General features: G+C 41.2%; 1 protein-coding gene across 4 annotated transcripts in view; it reads right to left on the bottom strand.

The window, feature by feature from the left end:
• Positions 1 to 17804, bottom strand: part of Fmn1 (formin 1) — a 371650-nt gene that overhangs the window by 26895 nt on the left and 326951 nt on the right. For 3 of the 4 annotated variants that reach the window (XM_029474561.1, XM_021149455.2, XM_021149458.2), the window contains one exon: positions 2212 to 2263. In XM_029474561.1, the coding sequence (XP_029330421.1) occupies positions 2212 to 2263 (52 nt within the window). Of the gene's footprint in view, positions 1 to 2211; positions 2264 to 3956; positions 5338 to 17804 lie in introns of those variants that run through there. The other variant, XM_021149475.2, reaches the window with a different exon arrangement.

Genomic DNA, 17804 nt, shown 5'->3' with positions numbered 1-17804 from the left:
TATTTAATTGCCAGGGGGACTCTTCTCCAACAGACAGCAGAGAAAGGATGCTGCGTGCTTCTTGAAATGTCTGATTCTCAGAACATAACTCCCAAATAGCATTCAACTTTTTAAAAAAGATTAATTTCTAATCATATGTTTTGTTTTATACCAACTTATTTCATCTCACTTTAAAGTGGTCTCCAACTCTATTCCATTACATTTCCTCGTCTGATCTACATCCTTTTAATTTGGCCAAACTTTTTTTTTTTTTTTTTTTTTTTTTTAAGGACAGATGATGAAGTGCCCAGAGCCAAAAAACAAAGTGCTCTCTACACTTGGTGTGGAGATGCCGGAGCGGAACACTTCCCCTCACTGTTCATTCTCTCATGTGTGCCTTCAGAAACTGCTTAGGGAAAGCAAATAGCCCTTAGCCTCAGAGTAAATTGTTTCTCTTGAGAATCAAACATAGGAATTTACCAAGTCTCACACGAATATTGCAACATTAACCACAACCTCCTTAAAGAGTGCAAGCCAACAGCCGTGGTTTCTACATTAAAGATGAGATCTGACATATTTCAAGGATGACCTGAAAGCTAGACTACCTTCACCACAAAGCCACGGAAAATGCTGACAACACAAAGTTATGACTCCCTTAGCATGTCTAATGCACAGCAGCAGCCTGGGCCTCGCCAATGTGAGCCCCTTGCCCTTCAGCAAAAAGTCTTGAAAAGGGATTAAGAGCTTGACGTGCACCCCGGAAGCCGAACTGCCGCTTGGCCTGATACCAGCCTGCCCTTGTTGATGGTCTCTTCTCTGAGTGCTGGGTGTCTCTGACACTAATTTTACACACCAAGGAAAGAAGTAATGTGGGGGTGAGTCCAATTGAGGGGAGCCAAAATCTGGAAGCACAAGCATGTAATTGTCTGAGTTTTAGACAATTATCATGATAGGATGCTGCTCATGACTGGAGAACATGTCTGCACTTAGGAAACTACAGGACTGGCCCTTCATCTTGCTTTCATCGGCATCTTAATTTTGTTGGCAGATTCGGGCAGGAAGCAGGACTAAGCGCTGGCACCTGTCTCTGGGTTGTTAGAACTCTCCAGAATTGCGGCAAGAGCGAAGGAAAATGGTGCATTCCTCATTGAGGCATTCTTACTTATGTCCATCACTGCAAAGTTCTTCTCAGCTATTTTGTAAAGCCTATTTTTCCCCTCTTAGATGCTATTTCCAAGCCCAGTTCCCACATTTAATTACTGGGAACTTCTAGAATATTTTCCCATCACATGTATCCCAGTCTTCTCCTCTGAAGGACAATGGCCCCTTCCACTTCCTTCTAGAAGGGAGGTACACCCAAGGAACTGGCACAGTGAACTAAAAGAACCTTCCCTTCAGGGATTCGAACAGATGGACAGAGGAGGTGACAGCTAGACTCTGGTGTCTACTGAGAGAAGCCGGGGTCAGGAAGAGGGGCTAGGCTCAAAGGAAGAACTCTAGGATCTCTTCTGACTTCTGGTCGGAGCGTCTGTATGCAGAAGGTAATCCCTTTTTCCTTCTGTCCCATGTCTATAAAAGCCTCCAGGATCTGAGCAAAGAAACTGAAATAACCTAGCTATTTATGCACCTGGCCTAACCTAGTTACAATGTCGAAAGAAAGCAACTCTCCCTAACTTCCCTGAGCCCGGTCAGGAGCAGAGTTGGCAGGAGAGGCCAGCGGATGGAACAGGATCATGGTATATATGATGGCAGGGGGGCAGGGGGCGGGGGGCGGGTCTCCTATGGCTCACAGTTCACAGAGGTCTCAACAGACAGGACCAAAGCACTGGCTGCTCAAATACAATGCAAGTGAGATAAGTTAGTCATAAAAGTCCAAATGTTACAAGGCTCCATAAGGAGGTAGGCAGTGCAGGAGTGGCTGTCCAGGCCTTGTGGGGGAAAGGGTATAGGAGAGGGGCTGTGTGTGTGTGGGGGGGGGGGGGGGGGGGGGGGGGGGGGGGGGGAGGAGTGGGAGTGGGGTGACGGTGATCGGAAATAAATAATACATAAGTGGGGCAGGGGTGGGGGTCAACCTCTGAGTCTGCTACTTACTCCTGAGTGTGTGACTGTGGACAGTTTCAGATAGAGTTCTGGAGACTGACGGTTGGATAGCAATGGGAATATTCCCTATGGTAATACAAATAGAGGATGTCTAGTCTGAGAAAGAATGGAGACCAAATCACAGATGCTTACCTTTTCTGTGCATTCTCCAAGTGACTTTCTTCCATCTTGTGCTCTTTTTTGGCTGTGAAAGAGAAATAAGTATGATTAAACCATTTTTCAATATCATATCCTTACACCACGCCCACTATTTATCATGGGAATTCAGAAATGCATTCTGTGTCACATGCCTGGACACCAGATCCATCCTATGACACTGCCTCCTTCAACAGGGCTATAGCTAACTGTCGCCAAGTAAATCTGTTTTGTCTGGGACACTCTTGAGAAGGAAAGGGGATGAGAACAACTATACCTGGGAAATTCTATAAATGGGGAAAGTCCTGACGGATGTGCTTGCTTGAGCTATAGTGAGCCTCTCCATGATCCTTACCATCCGCATACCCAATGTATTCTCTCTCACCCCTGAACACAATACAGCAGGGTCTGCAGCAGCTCTGCTGGGGATCAAGAACAAGAACAAGAATCCTAGCCGCCCTCTGCTCACAAGGCCAGTGTCAGTGTGGGGTAAACTTATTGAGGTCTTTCTCAGGTCAACATTTTGTAAATGCATTGGGAAAGAAAGCACGGAAGATCACTGTGGCAATTAGTGTCACCAAGACACAATTATGAATCTACAGATGAAGAGCTTGTGCCCTGGGATTATTTAATAAGGAGGTTTTGTTTGGAGTGTTTTACAAAATTTTCCAATTTGAAGACAATATTATTGTGCATGAAATAAACACTCATAGTATTTTAAAAGTACCCAGGAAAAAATAAGTAGGCCACAGTATAACCTATGGAAGACCTAAGATAACTTTAAATGAATAAACAAGAAGTCAATCATATCTATCTCTTTTGAGATAATCCATGAAGTAGGTATTAAAAGATATATAATATTTGCATTGATAAAACCTGGATCAGCCTTGGGGGCTCCCAGAGACCCAACCACTAACCAAAGAACACAGCACACATGGGTTGGAGCTAGTCTTCTCACCCCCACACATATGTAGCAGATGTGCAGCCTGGTTTTCATGCAGGTCCCCTGATAACTGGAGTACGGGGGGTTGGGGGCTGCCCCTGAGTCTGTTGCCTGATAGTAGATCCTGTTCTCAAACTGAGCTGTCTTGTCTGGAAGAGGATGTGCCTAGTCTTGCAGTGACTTGATGTGTCAGGGTGGGTTGGTACCCAGGAAGGGATTCCCCCTTCTCAGAGGAGAAGGGGAATGGGGAGGGGTTCTGTGTGTGTGTGTGTGTGGGGGGGGGTATGAGGAGATTGCTGTGCTCAGGAGGTAAAGCAAATAAATAATTGAATGGAAAAAAACAAACCCTGGGTCTGCCACTTACTACCTGTGTGTGTGGCGATGGACAAGTTGTTCATGATCAAATGCTTACTAGCTGCCACATCTATACTCTAAGAATAGCCACAGTAGTTACTGTCAAGGTTACATGAGATAATGTAGGCACAGGGTTTACCACACAGCACATGCTCCCTCCAAGACCTGACAGCTACTATTCCTACTTCATCCTCATCGTCTTCATCGCTCTTTTCCAAGTGTAAGTTCAACTTACACACAAAAAAGTGTAAGTTCTTTTCCTCCTTGATATCATACTTGACGTAACTTCTAATGTGTTCACAATGTCCTAGGAGGCCCCGACTCCTTCAAAACATCTCCCTTTCTTTCCTGTGCTCGATTTTTTGTGTGGCCAGATGAGGTTTGTGCATACTGAGGGTGTGCATCTGAGACCATGCTCCTGGTGTACCCTGCCCAGCCTCAGTACCTGTGACTCCTTCACTGCATTCAGGCCGCAGCCCACAGGCCACCTTCTTTGACTGGTCTCACTAAGGAGAACATCCATTGTCACCTGTCATCCCCAAGTTCTTCTTGTGGTCTCTGCCTTCTTGGTTCACTTACCCACCTTCTGCCTATTTCCACCCAACAGTCTAGACTATTTCTTTACTGGTCTGCATATAATACCTCAGTACAATTAAGCTCCAAGAGAATAGCAACTTCATAGGTCTAAGTGTGGAATTGTGTTTATATACATCTATATCTGTCACAAAGTACTTAATAAGAGAGAAACTGGTTTTCCTAAGCAAACAACTGAATATTTAGAATATAAACATAAGCTAAGTATTGTGGTACTTACATAATGTGGTATGTAATCTCTCTATATATATTGTTTCAAGTAATAAAATTGCACCAATATTAAATGATCCCCTTTGATAAGTGCATCATTTTAGGAGGACGGAGTACTACGGTGGCTCTCCTTTGCTAGTTGACCCCTGGGATAGTCCCTATACAATTTTCTGTGCATTACTCTGATTCTCTGCCGATCAGATGCTGAGAACTAACCTGAATCTCTCAGGCTCCAAGTCCTCTGAGAATGTGAAACAAACTAATGATTTGTTTATGCCCAGTAATTTTAAACTACCTGCATGGCTAACTAGAAGGAATTTTTTTTTTCCCCTTGAGCAAGAACGGTCTTCCTGGAGCACCTATGCTGTTCTCTGTCCCTGGATAGTTTCCAACTGGCCATGCCCATTATGTGGCAAGTCAGCTATGGCTAAGCTGTCACTACATATGAACTCAGTGACAAGAAATAGTATATGCAAACTGAATAAAGCAGTAGGTAAGACCTTCAATATTGCCGTGAATATGGTGATTTGAAAAGAAACAACATCTGCGAAGGCAAAGGTAGGTGTTACTGAGAGGCACTGAACTGTAAAGAGTTTTAAGGAAAGTGGTAGTAACTAGAAGCTTTCATTCCCAATTCTAAGGGGCCACATACTGGCAGAAAAGGATATACTATGAAGAAAATACCCCACCAGCCTAACATATTTCACCACCTCAATGAGTGACATTTCCATCTGTACCACTGACACATATTAAGTTATCAAATGCTCCATTTAAGCCCAAGTCAAATATGTTATTTAGAAAGAAAACATTTAGAGACTGCATTCATGAACTCAGAAACTCAAATTCTAACATCATTAACAATGAAAGCAAATTTGAGCCAAGTGTAAGAATCCAAGTGTTCTCAAATGCCACCCCTCCTTTCTCAGTACTGGACCTAAAGTCCTGGAGTGGGGGAACGGGAAATGAAAAGGAAATAGGAAGGCTCCGCTCCATTGAAGAGATGGGAGGCTCTGGTTTTATTCAGCAATATTCCCTACAACAAAGAGAATATCAGGCTGGCCATAGCTTCCTTGGCAATCAGTGACCTGGTTATAGTTTCCTTGGCAACTAGTGACACCAGCTTGAAGCAGCTCTCAGCATTTGAATGAGGTGAGTTTGTTCTTATATTCCAAGTGCCAGAGTCCATTCTAGTTGCTTGGGATCTACTAGAAAGCAGAACTGCATCTCTACAGAACTTTCAATTTAGTCAGGGAAGAAATGTGTTAAACTTGAGGGGACAGGACTCACTTGTAAGCAATTTTTGGTAGGTGGTAGCAGGAGATTTTCAGAGCACAGACAATGCTCACAAAGGTTGTTTTTGTAAGTTGCTGAATTAGTCTAGACGGTCAAAGTTGGAATACTGATATACTGGAAACTAAGTCCAAAACATAGAACACAATACATTGATGAGCCCTGTGAACATGTCCTTTATCCAAAAACTTTAATAACACCCTTGGATCTACATATGGAATGGACTTAATCTTTTACTAGGCAAAGTCACATAAGTGGTAATTTGGTGTTTCTAAGTTTTCTTTCCACTACAACGTAAATTGTAGCATTACTAGTGGGGGTAGAGTGGATAGGCTCCTTAGAAGAATATATTTGGAAGTGTTGTCAGAAGCTATAGGAAGATAGCACACATCCTCACTTTGTTCCTATCTTACAAGACATCCAGGAAGTTAAATAATTACTTTCCAAATTGAGGAATAAAGTCAGTCTTTAAGACAATAAAGGCAATTTTAAAAGTCAGAATCCCAACAAGAAGAAGATTCACTTAGCACCAATTCTGTCTTCCAAACTTCTTATCAAGGCTACATGTCCAAGAGTGTCTAACCTTTTGATATTATCGTCTACAAATGTGTCACACTCATGCATAGCTAGACTGGTCCATTTTTGTCAACTTGACACAAAGTAGAGTTGCCTTGGAAGAGCAACCTCAATTGAAAAACTGCCTCCATCAGATCTGTCATATCTTGTGAGGCAGTCTCTTGATGAATGGTTGATGTGGAAGGGTTCAGCCCACTGTAGGTGGTACAACCCCTGGACAAATGCTTTGACATTATTTCAGTTACAACCTAACATCTTTACCAGTAGATTGTGAAACTGCTTTCTTTGTTTATCCACAAGAAGCAACTCACCAGTTGCTTGAGATTGGAAAAAGTCAATCACACCATTAGACTCTGATCCCAATTCTTTTTCCATGTGCATTACATTTCCAGTTATTGCCCCAAAGACTACACCCTTGCAAAGTCAAACATAGGGGTAGGAATGAACTTGAACCCCTCCCATGAATCACAGATGCTTTTTTTAAACATCTAGAATGGTGAGTTTTCTCTAGAATGCTTTTCAATGTACTCTGCCTCTATTCACCCAAGGAAATCAGTATGTGTAGCAGTTGTAGCATCACAAAATGAATGTATTCAACAAGACTAAAAGTCATGTGTACTCCTTGATCTATAGGCTGCAGAATAGCTCTTAATGTTTGTAGGCAAAAACGAACCTTCCTCTCATTGCCCATCACAAATAGAGATCCTGGCTCACCAGATGTCTTGCTGGTGAGCGGTGGCATTTTCAGTGGGATATCCCCCCACCCCCACCCTTGCTTCCTTCTGAGAAGTCTCAACAGTGGGCTTAGAATATCCAGTAAAGCATGTTGTAAACAGATGTGCTGTCAGCTAAGCTTTCTTGTGCCATTTGTGGAGCACAAGCAGAGAAGAGTTAGTATCCTTAAGGGTCTTTGGATGTTCATAGTAGAGTCAGCATCTGCTTTAGTCCCTGGTGAGTCTGCCTGTGCCTGACTTCTACTCTGTATTGTAGCTACAGCAGTCCTACAGGACATCGTTTTCTGATATGAAGTCTTTTCATCTACATTGGCCATCTGTCGCAGCCACTGACATCAGTGACCAGAAGCTAGAACTGTGTAGGATGCTGCAGCTTGCACAACAGTATTTGCTAGTTTAGTTTCTATGTTCATGTCATGAAGATGAATCTTTCCTTAAACTTTTCTTCTGTAGCCATGTCACCTCTCTCAGTGTTCAAAGAACGGGAGATATGGCTGGCTTGATCTCCTATTTAGACCACTAATATTTATCTGTTCACTGACATAGCATTTTCAAATCCTCTGGACAGTTTCCTTAGTGTTGGCTGACTGGCTAATGATTTGGTGCAGAAAACCTAGCTTTCTGCCTGTCTTGCGCTTGCTTTGAGATGCCTCCCTCATTAGACTGTTTAGATTTAGATTTGAAGTGAGGAACTCTTCATTTCCCTTGATCACCCAGAGGCCACTGTTGTTTTATTAACTGGCCTGATTTTGTCGGGAGGTGCAGAAAAGTCTAAAGAGAAAGAGATGAGAAAAGTGCAAGTTGATGGAGCAGACAGATACTTATCCCATATTTATAGAGTAGGCTTTCAGTCTTAGAGAGGCAGAGTCGATGGGATCCAAAACAATTGCACTGGCAACACCAATGATCAGTGATGGAGCTGGAGAGATGGCTCAGTATTGCAGACCACTTCCTACTTGCAGAGGACCTGAGTTCAGTTCCCAGCATCCAAGTCCGCTGGTACACAAGCACCTATAACTCCAACTCTAGGGGATATGGTATTGTCTTCTGTCCTCTGTGAGTGCACGCTCTCTCTCTCTCTCTCTCTCTCTCTCTCTCTCTCACACACACACACACACACACACACACACACACACACACCAGATCACTGGTCACAGATAACTGTAACAGATGAAAAAATATATAACATTGCAAAAATTATCAAAATGTGACAGAAAACAGAGTGAGCAGATGCCGTTGGGAAATGACAGATGGTGTCACATAAGGCAGAGTTTCCCCAGACATTTCATTTGTTTAGATGCAGTGTCTGACAAGCCTGGTGAGGCCAGGTGCAGTGGGGTGAGCTCTCTCTGTCCCACACCTCCTTGATTTGGGGACAGTTATTACAACACTTTAGAAAAGTATTTTTCTTTTAGGATATAGTATCCTTTACAGGCTCAGTTGAGAACTTTTGAGATTAAGGGTAGATCAACTGTGTTCAATAGGAAACATCAAGTTTCCCATTTAACAACAGAGTCTGGATCCTTCCCATCATGTGTATGATTTGACATCCCATTTTGTTCTCATTTGATCTTCAAGAGAAGAAGTGATTTACTATTTTACAAATACTTGGGGGTCACGACAGAATTGAGACAAGATGTGCTTGGGGTGAATCTAAATTTTTTTCCACTTAATGACAACTAAGTTCTGTGTTATTTAACTTGATTAACCCAATCATGTCTTTTATACCACACAAAAGATAATTATACAGGAGTCTGGTTTTAAAATATAAGTGTCCTAGAGGAAACGTTTTTTCTAACTTCTCGAATTGGTATCTTAAAGGAAAATTATGCTGCCATTTTTCTTAAAGCTGTCTGTCTGTCTGTCTGTCTGTGTCTGTCTCCCTCTGCAGCCCCACACCATGACTCCAGTACAGGATGAATCCTTTCTCCTTGCACGGCCAGCCCTCAGGACCAGGCTCTTTATGCTCTTAACTCTTGCCCAATGCACCTGCCACACTGGACTTCAACATCCTCTGAGGTTTCTCTCGTGTTTTTTATTTGGGGAGACAAATGGCTGCTTCTCATTTTTGAATGCCTCTTTATTCCTTCTCTTCCCCACCCAATCACCATTACCAAAGTTGTCTTCCCCATCAGAAATCAAGCTTAAAATCGTCCTGCTTGATAAAGCCCTCTACACCTTTTCCCATGGTGCAGAACTGGTCTTTCTTGTGATTTACAATAGAACCATGCCCATGGCATGGTGCACAGTGCACTTCTAAGAGCATTAGCTGACAGTCAGCTTTTCTTACTCCATTTTGCTTCTTGCGAGTGGCAATTAAGGCTGTTTTTCCTTATGTGATAGGTGGATGGATGGACAGCTGATTCACTCACAGGAACAGAAAGGAGTCCCTGGGCTCTCTTCCTGAGTATATCAGTGTCTATTTCTTGGCAGTGTAATTCAAATATCAAAATAAATAAATAAATAAATAAATAAATAAATAAATTAATTAATTAATTAATTAATTTAAAAAAGACAGGACATCTCTCTATAGTCCTGGCAGTCCTTGAACTTGCTATGTAGACCAGGTTGGCCACAAACTCACAGAGATCCACTTGCCTCTGCCTCGAGAGTGTTAGGATAAAAGTTCTGAGTCATTAAGTCTGGCTCAAATCTCTTTTGTTTGATTTCAATAAAACAATAGGAGTAAGCGAGCATTCAAATGCCGAGCATGCTACTTCTCCTGCAGTATTCACTGCCTCCATTTGGAGTATTTTCACAAGTATAAGTGACAAGAACCTTTAAATTCTAAATATATACTAGTTATTTTTCTAAGATTTTTTTTTTTAAAGGGAAAGGTTTTATAAATAAGACTGGACATTCAGAAAATATCCACACAAAACCCTACAACATTTAAATGTACCCAGGTCTTTGAATTTATAATCTGAAGCACCCATTGGATGTAGGCAGAGAAGACTGTGCAGAGAGATTGAGGGCTTTATTCTAAACACAATAAAGTCATATTTATGAATACTCATAGGGAAGTAGTAAAATGTGAAGTGAGGGGAAGGGAGAGAGGTTGGAAGATCTTCCTAGAATTCTTTACACAGTCTATTACACTTTAATATACCATGGTTTATGGACCTGGTGCGGTTGGCATAAACCCACAGGACACACAGTAAAGAAGCTGATTTTATTATAACTCTGCAGTTGGAGCAGTTGGGTGATGTTAATGAGGAAGCAAAGGGGATCGTGCTCTGGTTCACGGGGCCTCCATCTGATATGAACATGCCTGTCATTTTCCATTTCTGAGGGCATCACTTCTTCATGCATTCTTCCAGGAGAAAGCAATGCTGTCTGGCAAGCTAGGCAGCCACACACCGACACGGAAGAAGAGTGCAGTCTTCAACACTTGCCTACATGGAACCACTGAGCTATGGACGGCTTATACATCTCACTTCTTTTCTTCTTCTTTTTAAAATTCTTTTACTTATTTATTTTGAGACAGGGCTTTGCTAAATAGCTTTGGCTTGCCCGAACTCCCAATGTTGACCAGGCTAGCCTCAAGCTCACAGAGGCTTGTCTGCCTCTGCTTTCCAAGTTCTGTGATCAAAGGGGCACATCACCATGCCTGGCTCTTGTGGTATCATATTGCTACATGACATAGATCTTCTCTTGCCTGGCTCTTGTGGTATGTTTACCCATGATATATATCTTCTCTTCTTGTCTCCTTAGTTTTCCTAGTTGTGGTTAAACTAGAATGGTTATTTCTAGTTTGCCACAGGGCTTTCACTTGGCAGTATTTAGATGCATAGTAAGGGTGAAGAGCGCTTTCTTTCTGTGTAAAGTGGTAGGAGGCTGTGCTAGGTAGGATGTCTAAGATGCAGTTTGATGGCCATGTCCCCTTACACTCTAAAGCCAAGGCCTGTGGTAAAAAGAATGAGCAAAAGGTACTGTAATGAAACCTTTGAAGAGGGCCCTAGGGTCATAGAGCAAAGAAATATGGATAAAAGGAAGTTTTAGAAATCATCATAACTTCTTTTTTTGAGTGAAAAACACTAAGTTTGGTGCACAGACGCCCCATTTCCTTCATCCATTTCTCATTCCTTAGACATCTAAGCTGGGATCTAGGGTTTGACTCTATGGGGTATATTATCCAATGTCCCTACTATTTCCCAAGAGTTTCCCCCCACAATCCTCACATGACATGGTCTTCACCGAATCACCCATTTTCCATTGGAGAATACACATCAGAGAAAGTTCTGAGCAGGAATCTTAGCTTTCACTCTGAATTTCCTGACTCTTGATGCTTTAATGCAGACCATGGGGGTAAACTTTTAGAATGATCCGTTGAGAGAGGCTCATTAGCACTAATGGGAGGCAGGTGGTGAGTTCTTTGACAGCTCTTGAATCTCTGTGTGCTATGCCTCCTTGGTTCAAACCAAGACACACTTTTATTCATTAGCATTAACTAAGTGATGTATCTTTTATAAAAATTTTTTTCACATAATTTACAGATACTTCTCAATAATCATATTTATAAAATATGCTTATTTCTTACCTAGGGAATAATTTTCTTGAGTTTATTTTTTCTTGTGCTGCCTGCCCTGTCTCCCAGCCATCCCATTCCTAACTGGAAGAGTCAGAATTTCTGGAATTTTCTCCCTGTGGGAGAGTGAAGTCTATGGTCACATCTTTTAGGGAGAAATTCAATTGTTGAGAGAACTGTTCCTGTCTTGTTGGACCAAAAAGCCTCTAAGATTTCAAAAATAATGAGGCTTAGCATTATTTGTAGTATATGCAGGTATGGCAGGAGAAGTTCTCTTCCTCAGACAATGTTGTCATGACCTGATGTTAGCATCCATCTAAATGTGGCTCACTTCTGGAAGACAGAGCCTATGGAGGTTTTGTTTGTCTGTGTGTTTTGCTTTCAGCCTCTCACCCACATGCTTACTTAGTATTTGAGAATGTAGTTGCAGGGTTGAGAATGTAGATGCAGGGTTGAGAATGTAGATGCAGGGTTGAGAATGTAGATGCAGGGTTGAGAATGTTGATGCAGGGTAGAACAGGCTGCACTTGGTTATTCTGTCCCTTTGTACACGGCAGTGGATAGACAGACAGAACCTGCGCCGGAGTTGTGAGCACTGTGAGAACGGGAGGTCAGGCCACGTTTCCATTTTCTCTCTGATGCAATGCAGCCCTTCCCTTCACAAGCCAGTATCTCTTTTGTCTTTTTCTCTCACAACATTGTAGTATTTGGTACTGACAGTCCATAAACAAATTGGAGTAAAAAAAATCTCGACTTCAGTTCTTTAGGTATTTCATGACTGCTTTGATAACTATTCATATTATAAGGACTATCACTTGAGTCTTCATATCTTTTTTTAAAGCATAGATCTTTTAAAATATATTTGTATGTGTATGTACATTGTGTGTCACAGCCTGTGTGACAAGCTCAAAGGTGGGTCCTCAACTCCCACCTGAAACCAGGGTTTCTTGGTTGTTTCCTGTTGTGTATACACCAGCATGCACAGGCAAGCTGCTCTTCTTGCTAGGGAAGTGCTGGCATTTATAGGTGTGCACTACCTAACTTCCCATGGGTCCTGGGGATTTGAACTCATGCTTGCATGGTAAGTGCCTCACCCACTTATCTGTCTCCGTAGCTCTGATTCTTTATATCTTAGTTTGTCCACTTATACTCTAGATAAAGTAAAAGTTTACACTTGTGAACTGTGAAGCTACAAGAATCTTAAGAAATACCTAGTGTCAATCCTCATGCTATGGTTTAAAAGTAAATTGAGTTAAACAACAGGAAATTAAACAAATATTTATTGAATGTCATAAAACTCATTTTGAACAAACAAACAAACAAAAATCTGTTCTTTGCCTCCAGTTTAGCTTTTGCTATATAGCACTGTTATTCTTCTAGGTCTTGGCTAGAAAAGCCATAAAACTGTCATATCTCTATAGAATTGAACAGAAAAATAAGTTATAGCTGAATTTGCACAAGTTAACTTTAAGTGTACAGTTACCCACATTGAACCCTCTTATTTATATTACATATAACTTTAGATGCGAATGCCTACTGTCTCTATAAACGAATCATGCTACATATTTTTGTGACTTGTCCAGACATGTGTCCAGTGTACAGATGATTTCGAGTACAGCTCAGTGGTAGAGATCTTGCCTAGCATGCACGAGACCCTGGGGCTTGATCTTCCTCCACATTTCCCCAAAATGGCTTTCACCACATAAAGAGCAAACTATGTTTTTTAAAAAGGCGTTATACACCATTAAAAGGCTTACTGAATCAAGACTGACTAAGAGAGGAAAATCTAGCAGGGTATCTACTCCTTTCCAGGGATATTTCTTCTTCATTTAGATTCATTTACATCCAGTCTCGGCTTTGCTGCCTAAAGCATCTTGTTAACTAATGGATGCCCTCCTTCTAGAATACAATTGCTTAGATGTTCACTCACAACAGCTAGAGCTCCACCAAAATCCCTGCAAGTGATCACAGAGATCCACCGTGGCCATAACTACGCTTTCAGCAGAGCCCTGCTCAGTGGGATAGAGCTGTGTAGGCTTTGTTCAGGCAGTATTTCCAATAAGAGAAAATACTGGAGAAACTGAGATTCGTTCCCCAAATGCTATGGAGACACTTTGCACATGTGATTTGTTCTGCCAGCAGAAGATAAGAGATGGCGTGTTAGTACAGATGATTATAACTGGAGTCAGTAAAAGCAAACAGGGAAATGGGGCTTGGTGTAAAAGGTGACTCTACGATTTATAGGTGTGGGTGGGAAAGCACTACTGTGAGCTTAATCCATAGCCAACAACAATTGCATCCACTCTCAGAGAAGGCTTTGATAGGAAAAACCTGCACAGCTATGGATAAAAACTGGGTTATGGTAATGATTTGATAATGGATTTAATAAGAATGAAAGTTGAAGTGGGTTTTTTTTGGCAATCTATTATTTTTTTCTACATTTTATAATAAGAAATCCTCATTATAGAACATTTAGATGTTTGAGGGGGGAAAAACTCAAGAAAATAAAAATAGCATACAAGATTTTCTTGAAGGCATAGCTGCTAATAATATTAATCGAGTTTTATGAATATAATTATCTGTAAGTTCATGTTGGTGATTGTTCATATGTAAGAAATCATATTGATTCCATAATGTTTTGTCTCTGAATATGCCAAGGTCTACTTTTAAATGAGTACATTTGTAACTAATTTATATTTAAATTTAACATAATTGAAAATAATTAGGGAACATTTCCCTCTTATTTAAAGTAGCAATGGGAACCTATTAAATAAAACACTGTTCTAGAAACTCGTGAGATAGCATATCACAACAATCCTCTTGTAGTATTTCTTAAACAAGACCTAATAGAAGAGATGTTCAGGTAGGATTATTAAAATATTATCAACTATAATGAATGCAGATTGATGGCTTTTGATTTATTTTGGAAATAAATCCATCCCTTGGCCCTAACATTTTTGTTGTTTAGTAGACAAAATGCTTTGGATGTCTACAAGTGGTTTAATACCACAAATAAACTATTTTTCTTCTTAATGTTTAAACATTTGATATCTGGAAATTGTTAAGCAAAGACAGAAATTTTTACTAGAAAAAAGAGAGATGAAATTCCTTATATGGGGGATGGAGGGAGAGAGATGGGGGAAAAGAGGTGGGGAGACAGGGGGTCAGGAGAAAGGGGACGGGAGGAGAGGGGATTAGGGGAGAGGTGGAGAGGGGGTGGGGGGAGATAGATGGGGGGAGAGAAGTGGAGGGAGAGAGGTGGGGGACAGGGGTGGCTCCTTAAATTGGAAGTGGGAACAAGGGCAGTCCCCCACCCCACCTTTTAGACATGTTACTATCAAAATCTGAGACCTGAAAATGTTGCAAAATTAGGTATACTGGAGAAGCTCTGGCTACCTTCTTTAGGCAACTAAAGCAACTGAGCAACTGCCTTGAAGGTGATTTCAGAAAAAATAAAGTGTGTGTGTGTGTGTGTGTGTGTGTGTGTGGCTTGTGTAATCAGAGGCCTGAAATGTTTTTCTGAAGAAAACCTATAGCGTCGCCTCCTTCTGCGCGATGCATGATAAGGATGATTTATGAAGCTGAAGTCATTTCTATGATTGCACTTCGGAGAGATTGGTTTCACGTGATGTGCTGAGCCAGGCTGGGCTGGCTGAAGGGGAACCCCACATGTTCAACCCAGGCTGGGGCCCACCTCTTCAAGGGATTCCAGAGCTGGGGGAGAGGGGGAGGAGAAGCCACTGACTTTGGCTCTGGCAGCCCCTCCCCCCGCACTGGCTCATTAGGGGGACACACTGCTTTCCTTATTTTCCCTCTCCTTTTAAAACGTATGACTACTGCTGCTGGGCCAGAGTAGAAGCTCATTGTAAATGCGCAGCAGGATAGTAGCAAAGCCCAGATTAATTCCCCATGGATTTATATGGCTCGTTCTCACCCACGATGACTTGTACGGTTTCAAAGGTGCCTAGGCTGCTGTTTTTACGGCGGGTCACTAACTTTATTCTGGCATATGGCAGTTGGCGCCATGACACGGAGTGAACATTTTATACCTGAATTAAAGTGGATATTTGACAGTTTCTGTCAGAAAGTTCAGAGCAAAGAATTTGTGGGACAAGATTTATTGCATGTTTTATGTGGGACACATCTGTTTCTTTGCCAGCTTTGTTCCTTCCCTTAATTTTTTTAAAAATAAGTTTCTTAAAGAAACATAATGACAGATTGAAAAAAAAAATTCAAAGGAGGGGGGGAAAAAGACAGAAGTAGGGAATTTAGACCTAACTTTAAAAGAAAAAGAAAAAAGTAAAAAGAAAAAAGAAAACAATCCTTTCCCCCCAAACCTGCTTATCTCGAGGAGGCAAAACAATGAATGGCTCTCAGTCATGCATAGCTGCTCCACGAAACAATGATGCTAGTACTGGCAATTACTTGGTGGTTTGCTTAACACCATTCCTATAATGAAGTTAGAAGATGTCAGCACCTGCCATTTTCTACATGCCTGAAGCAGGCTGGGGAAGGTAATCTGCTTGTGATGCTCTTAGTATTTGGCACTCTAAATGGTGGGCTAACCAATAAGTCCAACCATAGAACAGTTGAGTGGAAACTACTAGTGATTTGCTCAAAGTTTCAAATTACACGGCAGAAGATTTGTCAGTGTTAGTTGACACAAAAATACAATTAAAGGTTGGCCCAAGGTTCTTACAGTTAAATGTTTGTCCTCAAAGGACAACTAAGCCCCCCCTTTTGTCACTGTCCAAAGCAGGATCTTAGGGGTACTTTAAGTTAGTGGATGGAATGAGGGTTTCCTGCACTGTATTGGTCTATGTTGCTGGCCCTTTGAGACCTGAATATATGCACGCAACGTAACGTCAAAAGCCAGAGAGTGAGAGGTGGTCTGAATCCTCCTCACATCACTTGTTTGGTTTTTCTGTTCTCCCCCCCCCCCGCCCCCTTCTTCTTACATGTATTCCTGTGAATAAATCCTTGTTGAGTTAAAAACAATTACAAGACATTTAAACATTTAAAATTGATTTGCCCAAAGATAAACGCAGACAACTTCCAACTGAAATCCATCAAGCCCATGTGAAGTAACTGTGTAAACTTCATCTTCATCTACAACTCTCCCTATTATAACCACAGGACAGTCCCTGAGGCTCCTGACTGTATAAACATTGGACCCAACCTGGAGCCGCCTATCAACAAACAGGAGACGTTCCATTTAACTACCAAGAGTGAACTTTAACTGTGAAGTCTATAAAACAAAACTAAAACTTAACACTCTTAAGAATATTGAAAACTTACATGTGTATATGTTCGTGTGTGTGTGTGTGTGAGAGAGAGAGAGAGACAGAGACAGAGAGACAGAGAGAGAGAGACTATGTGTGTGTCTGTGTGTGAGAGAGAGTGTGTGTGAGTGTGTGTGAGTGTGTGTATGTGTGTGCATGTGTGAGTGTGTGTGTGTGTGTGTGTATGTGAGTGTGCATGTAAAGGCCTGAGCCTGACATTGGGTGTCTGTTGCTTTTCCCCTTGTTCTTGAGTCAGGGAGTCTCAATGTACCCCGAGTTCACCCATTTGTCTACACTGATGCCTCTGCATCCCCAGTGCTGGTACTACAGGCAAACACTTTTAATTGTGTGTTGCGGTTTGAGCTCAGGCTCTCTTACGTGTGCAGCATGCATTCTACTGATTCCTAAGTTCTCCCAAATTGATTTCGATGACTCTAGGTAATTTAACTCTTGTTACATTATAACTCTTGTTATAAATTATAACTATTAAGAGATGAAGTGCCTTTTGATTGCCTGATGCATATCCTCCACTAACTAAATACATTTAGTGGTCTACAAAGACTCAGTGTTAACAGTGGGTCAAATTCTTCCTGAACTTCTAAGTGGCCCTGGTGCTAACATGCAAATTTCCATGGACAAGAGTAGACTTTTTTGCTAGGCATGTATACACAATTTAAATTTATTTAGAACTGTCGAGAGTCCTTCATGATGATAGAATCATTTTATTCTCCTAAGGTACAATAACTTATGGAACATTATCGATTTTCAAATCACAAAGATATTGGCACAACCCTTGATTATCTAGGTTGAATATAATTCTTAAGCTTTTCACACCTTCTGAGTTTGTTGATAATGTTGATTATATGTATATAATTATACATATTTAGTCTTGAGAGACAACTAAATACCACATATCTTTCACCTTTTAAATCACTTTGAAGTGATTATGAATAAATTATAAAGATGATCCAGAATTTCTTATACTACTTATGTCTTTTTTGTTTGCCTTATCTTTTCACATTTAGATCATTAATCATTCACAACCAAGTGAGTCAGCACTTCCACTTTGAAATACAAAT

Source organism: Mus caroli, chromosome 2, assembly GCF_900094665.2.
Source record: "Mus caroli chromosome 2, CAROLI_EIJ_v1.1, whole genome shotgun sequence".
Taxonomy (NCBI): Eukaryota; Metazoa; Chordata; class Mammalia; order Rodentia; family Muridae; genus Mus; species Mus caroli.
This window is presented reverse-complemented; position numbering and strand designations above follow the sequence as displayed.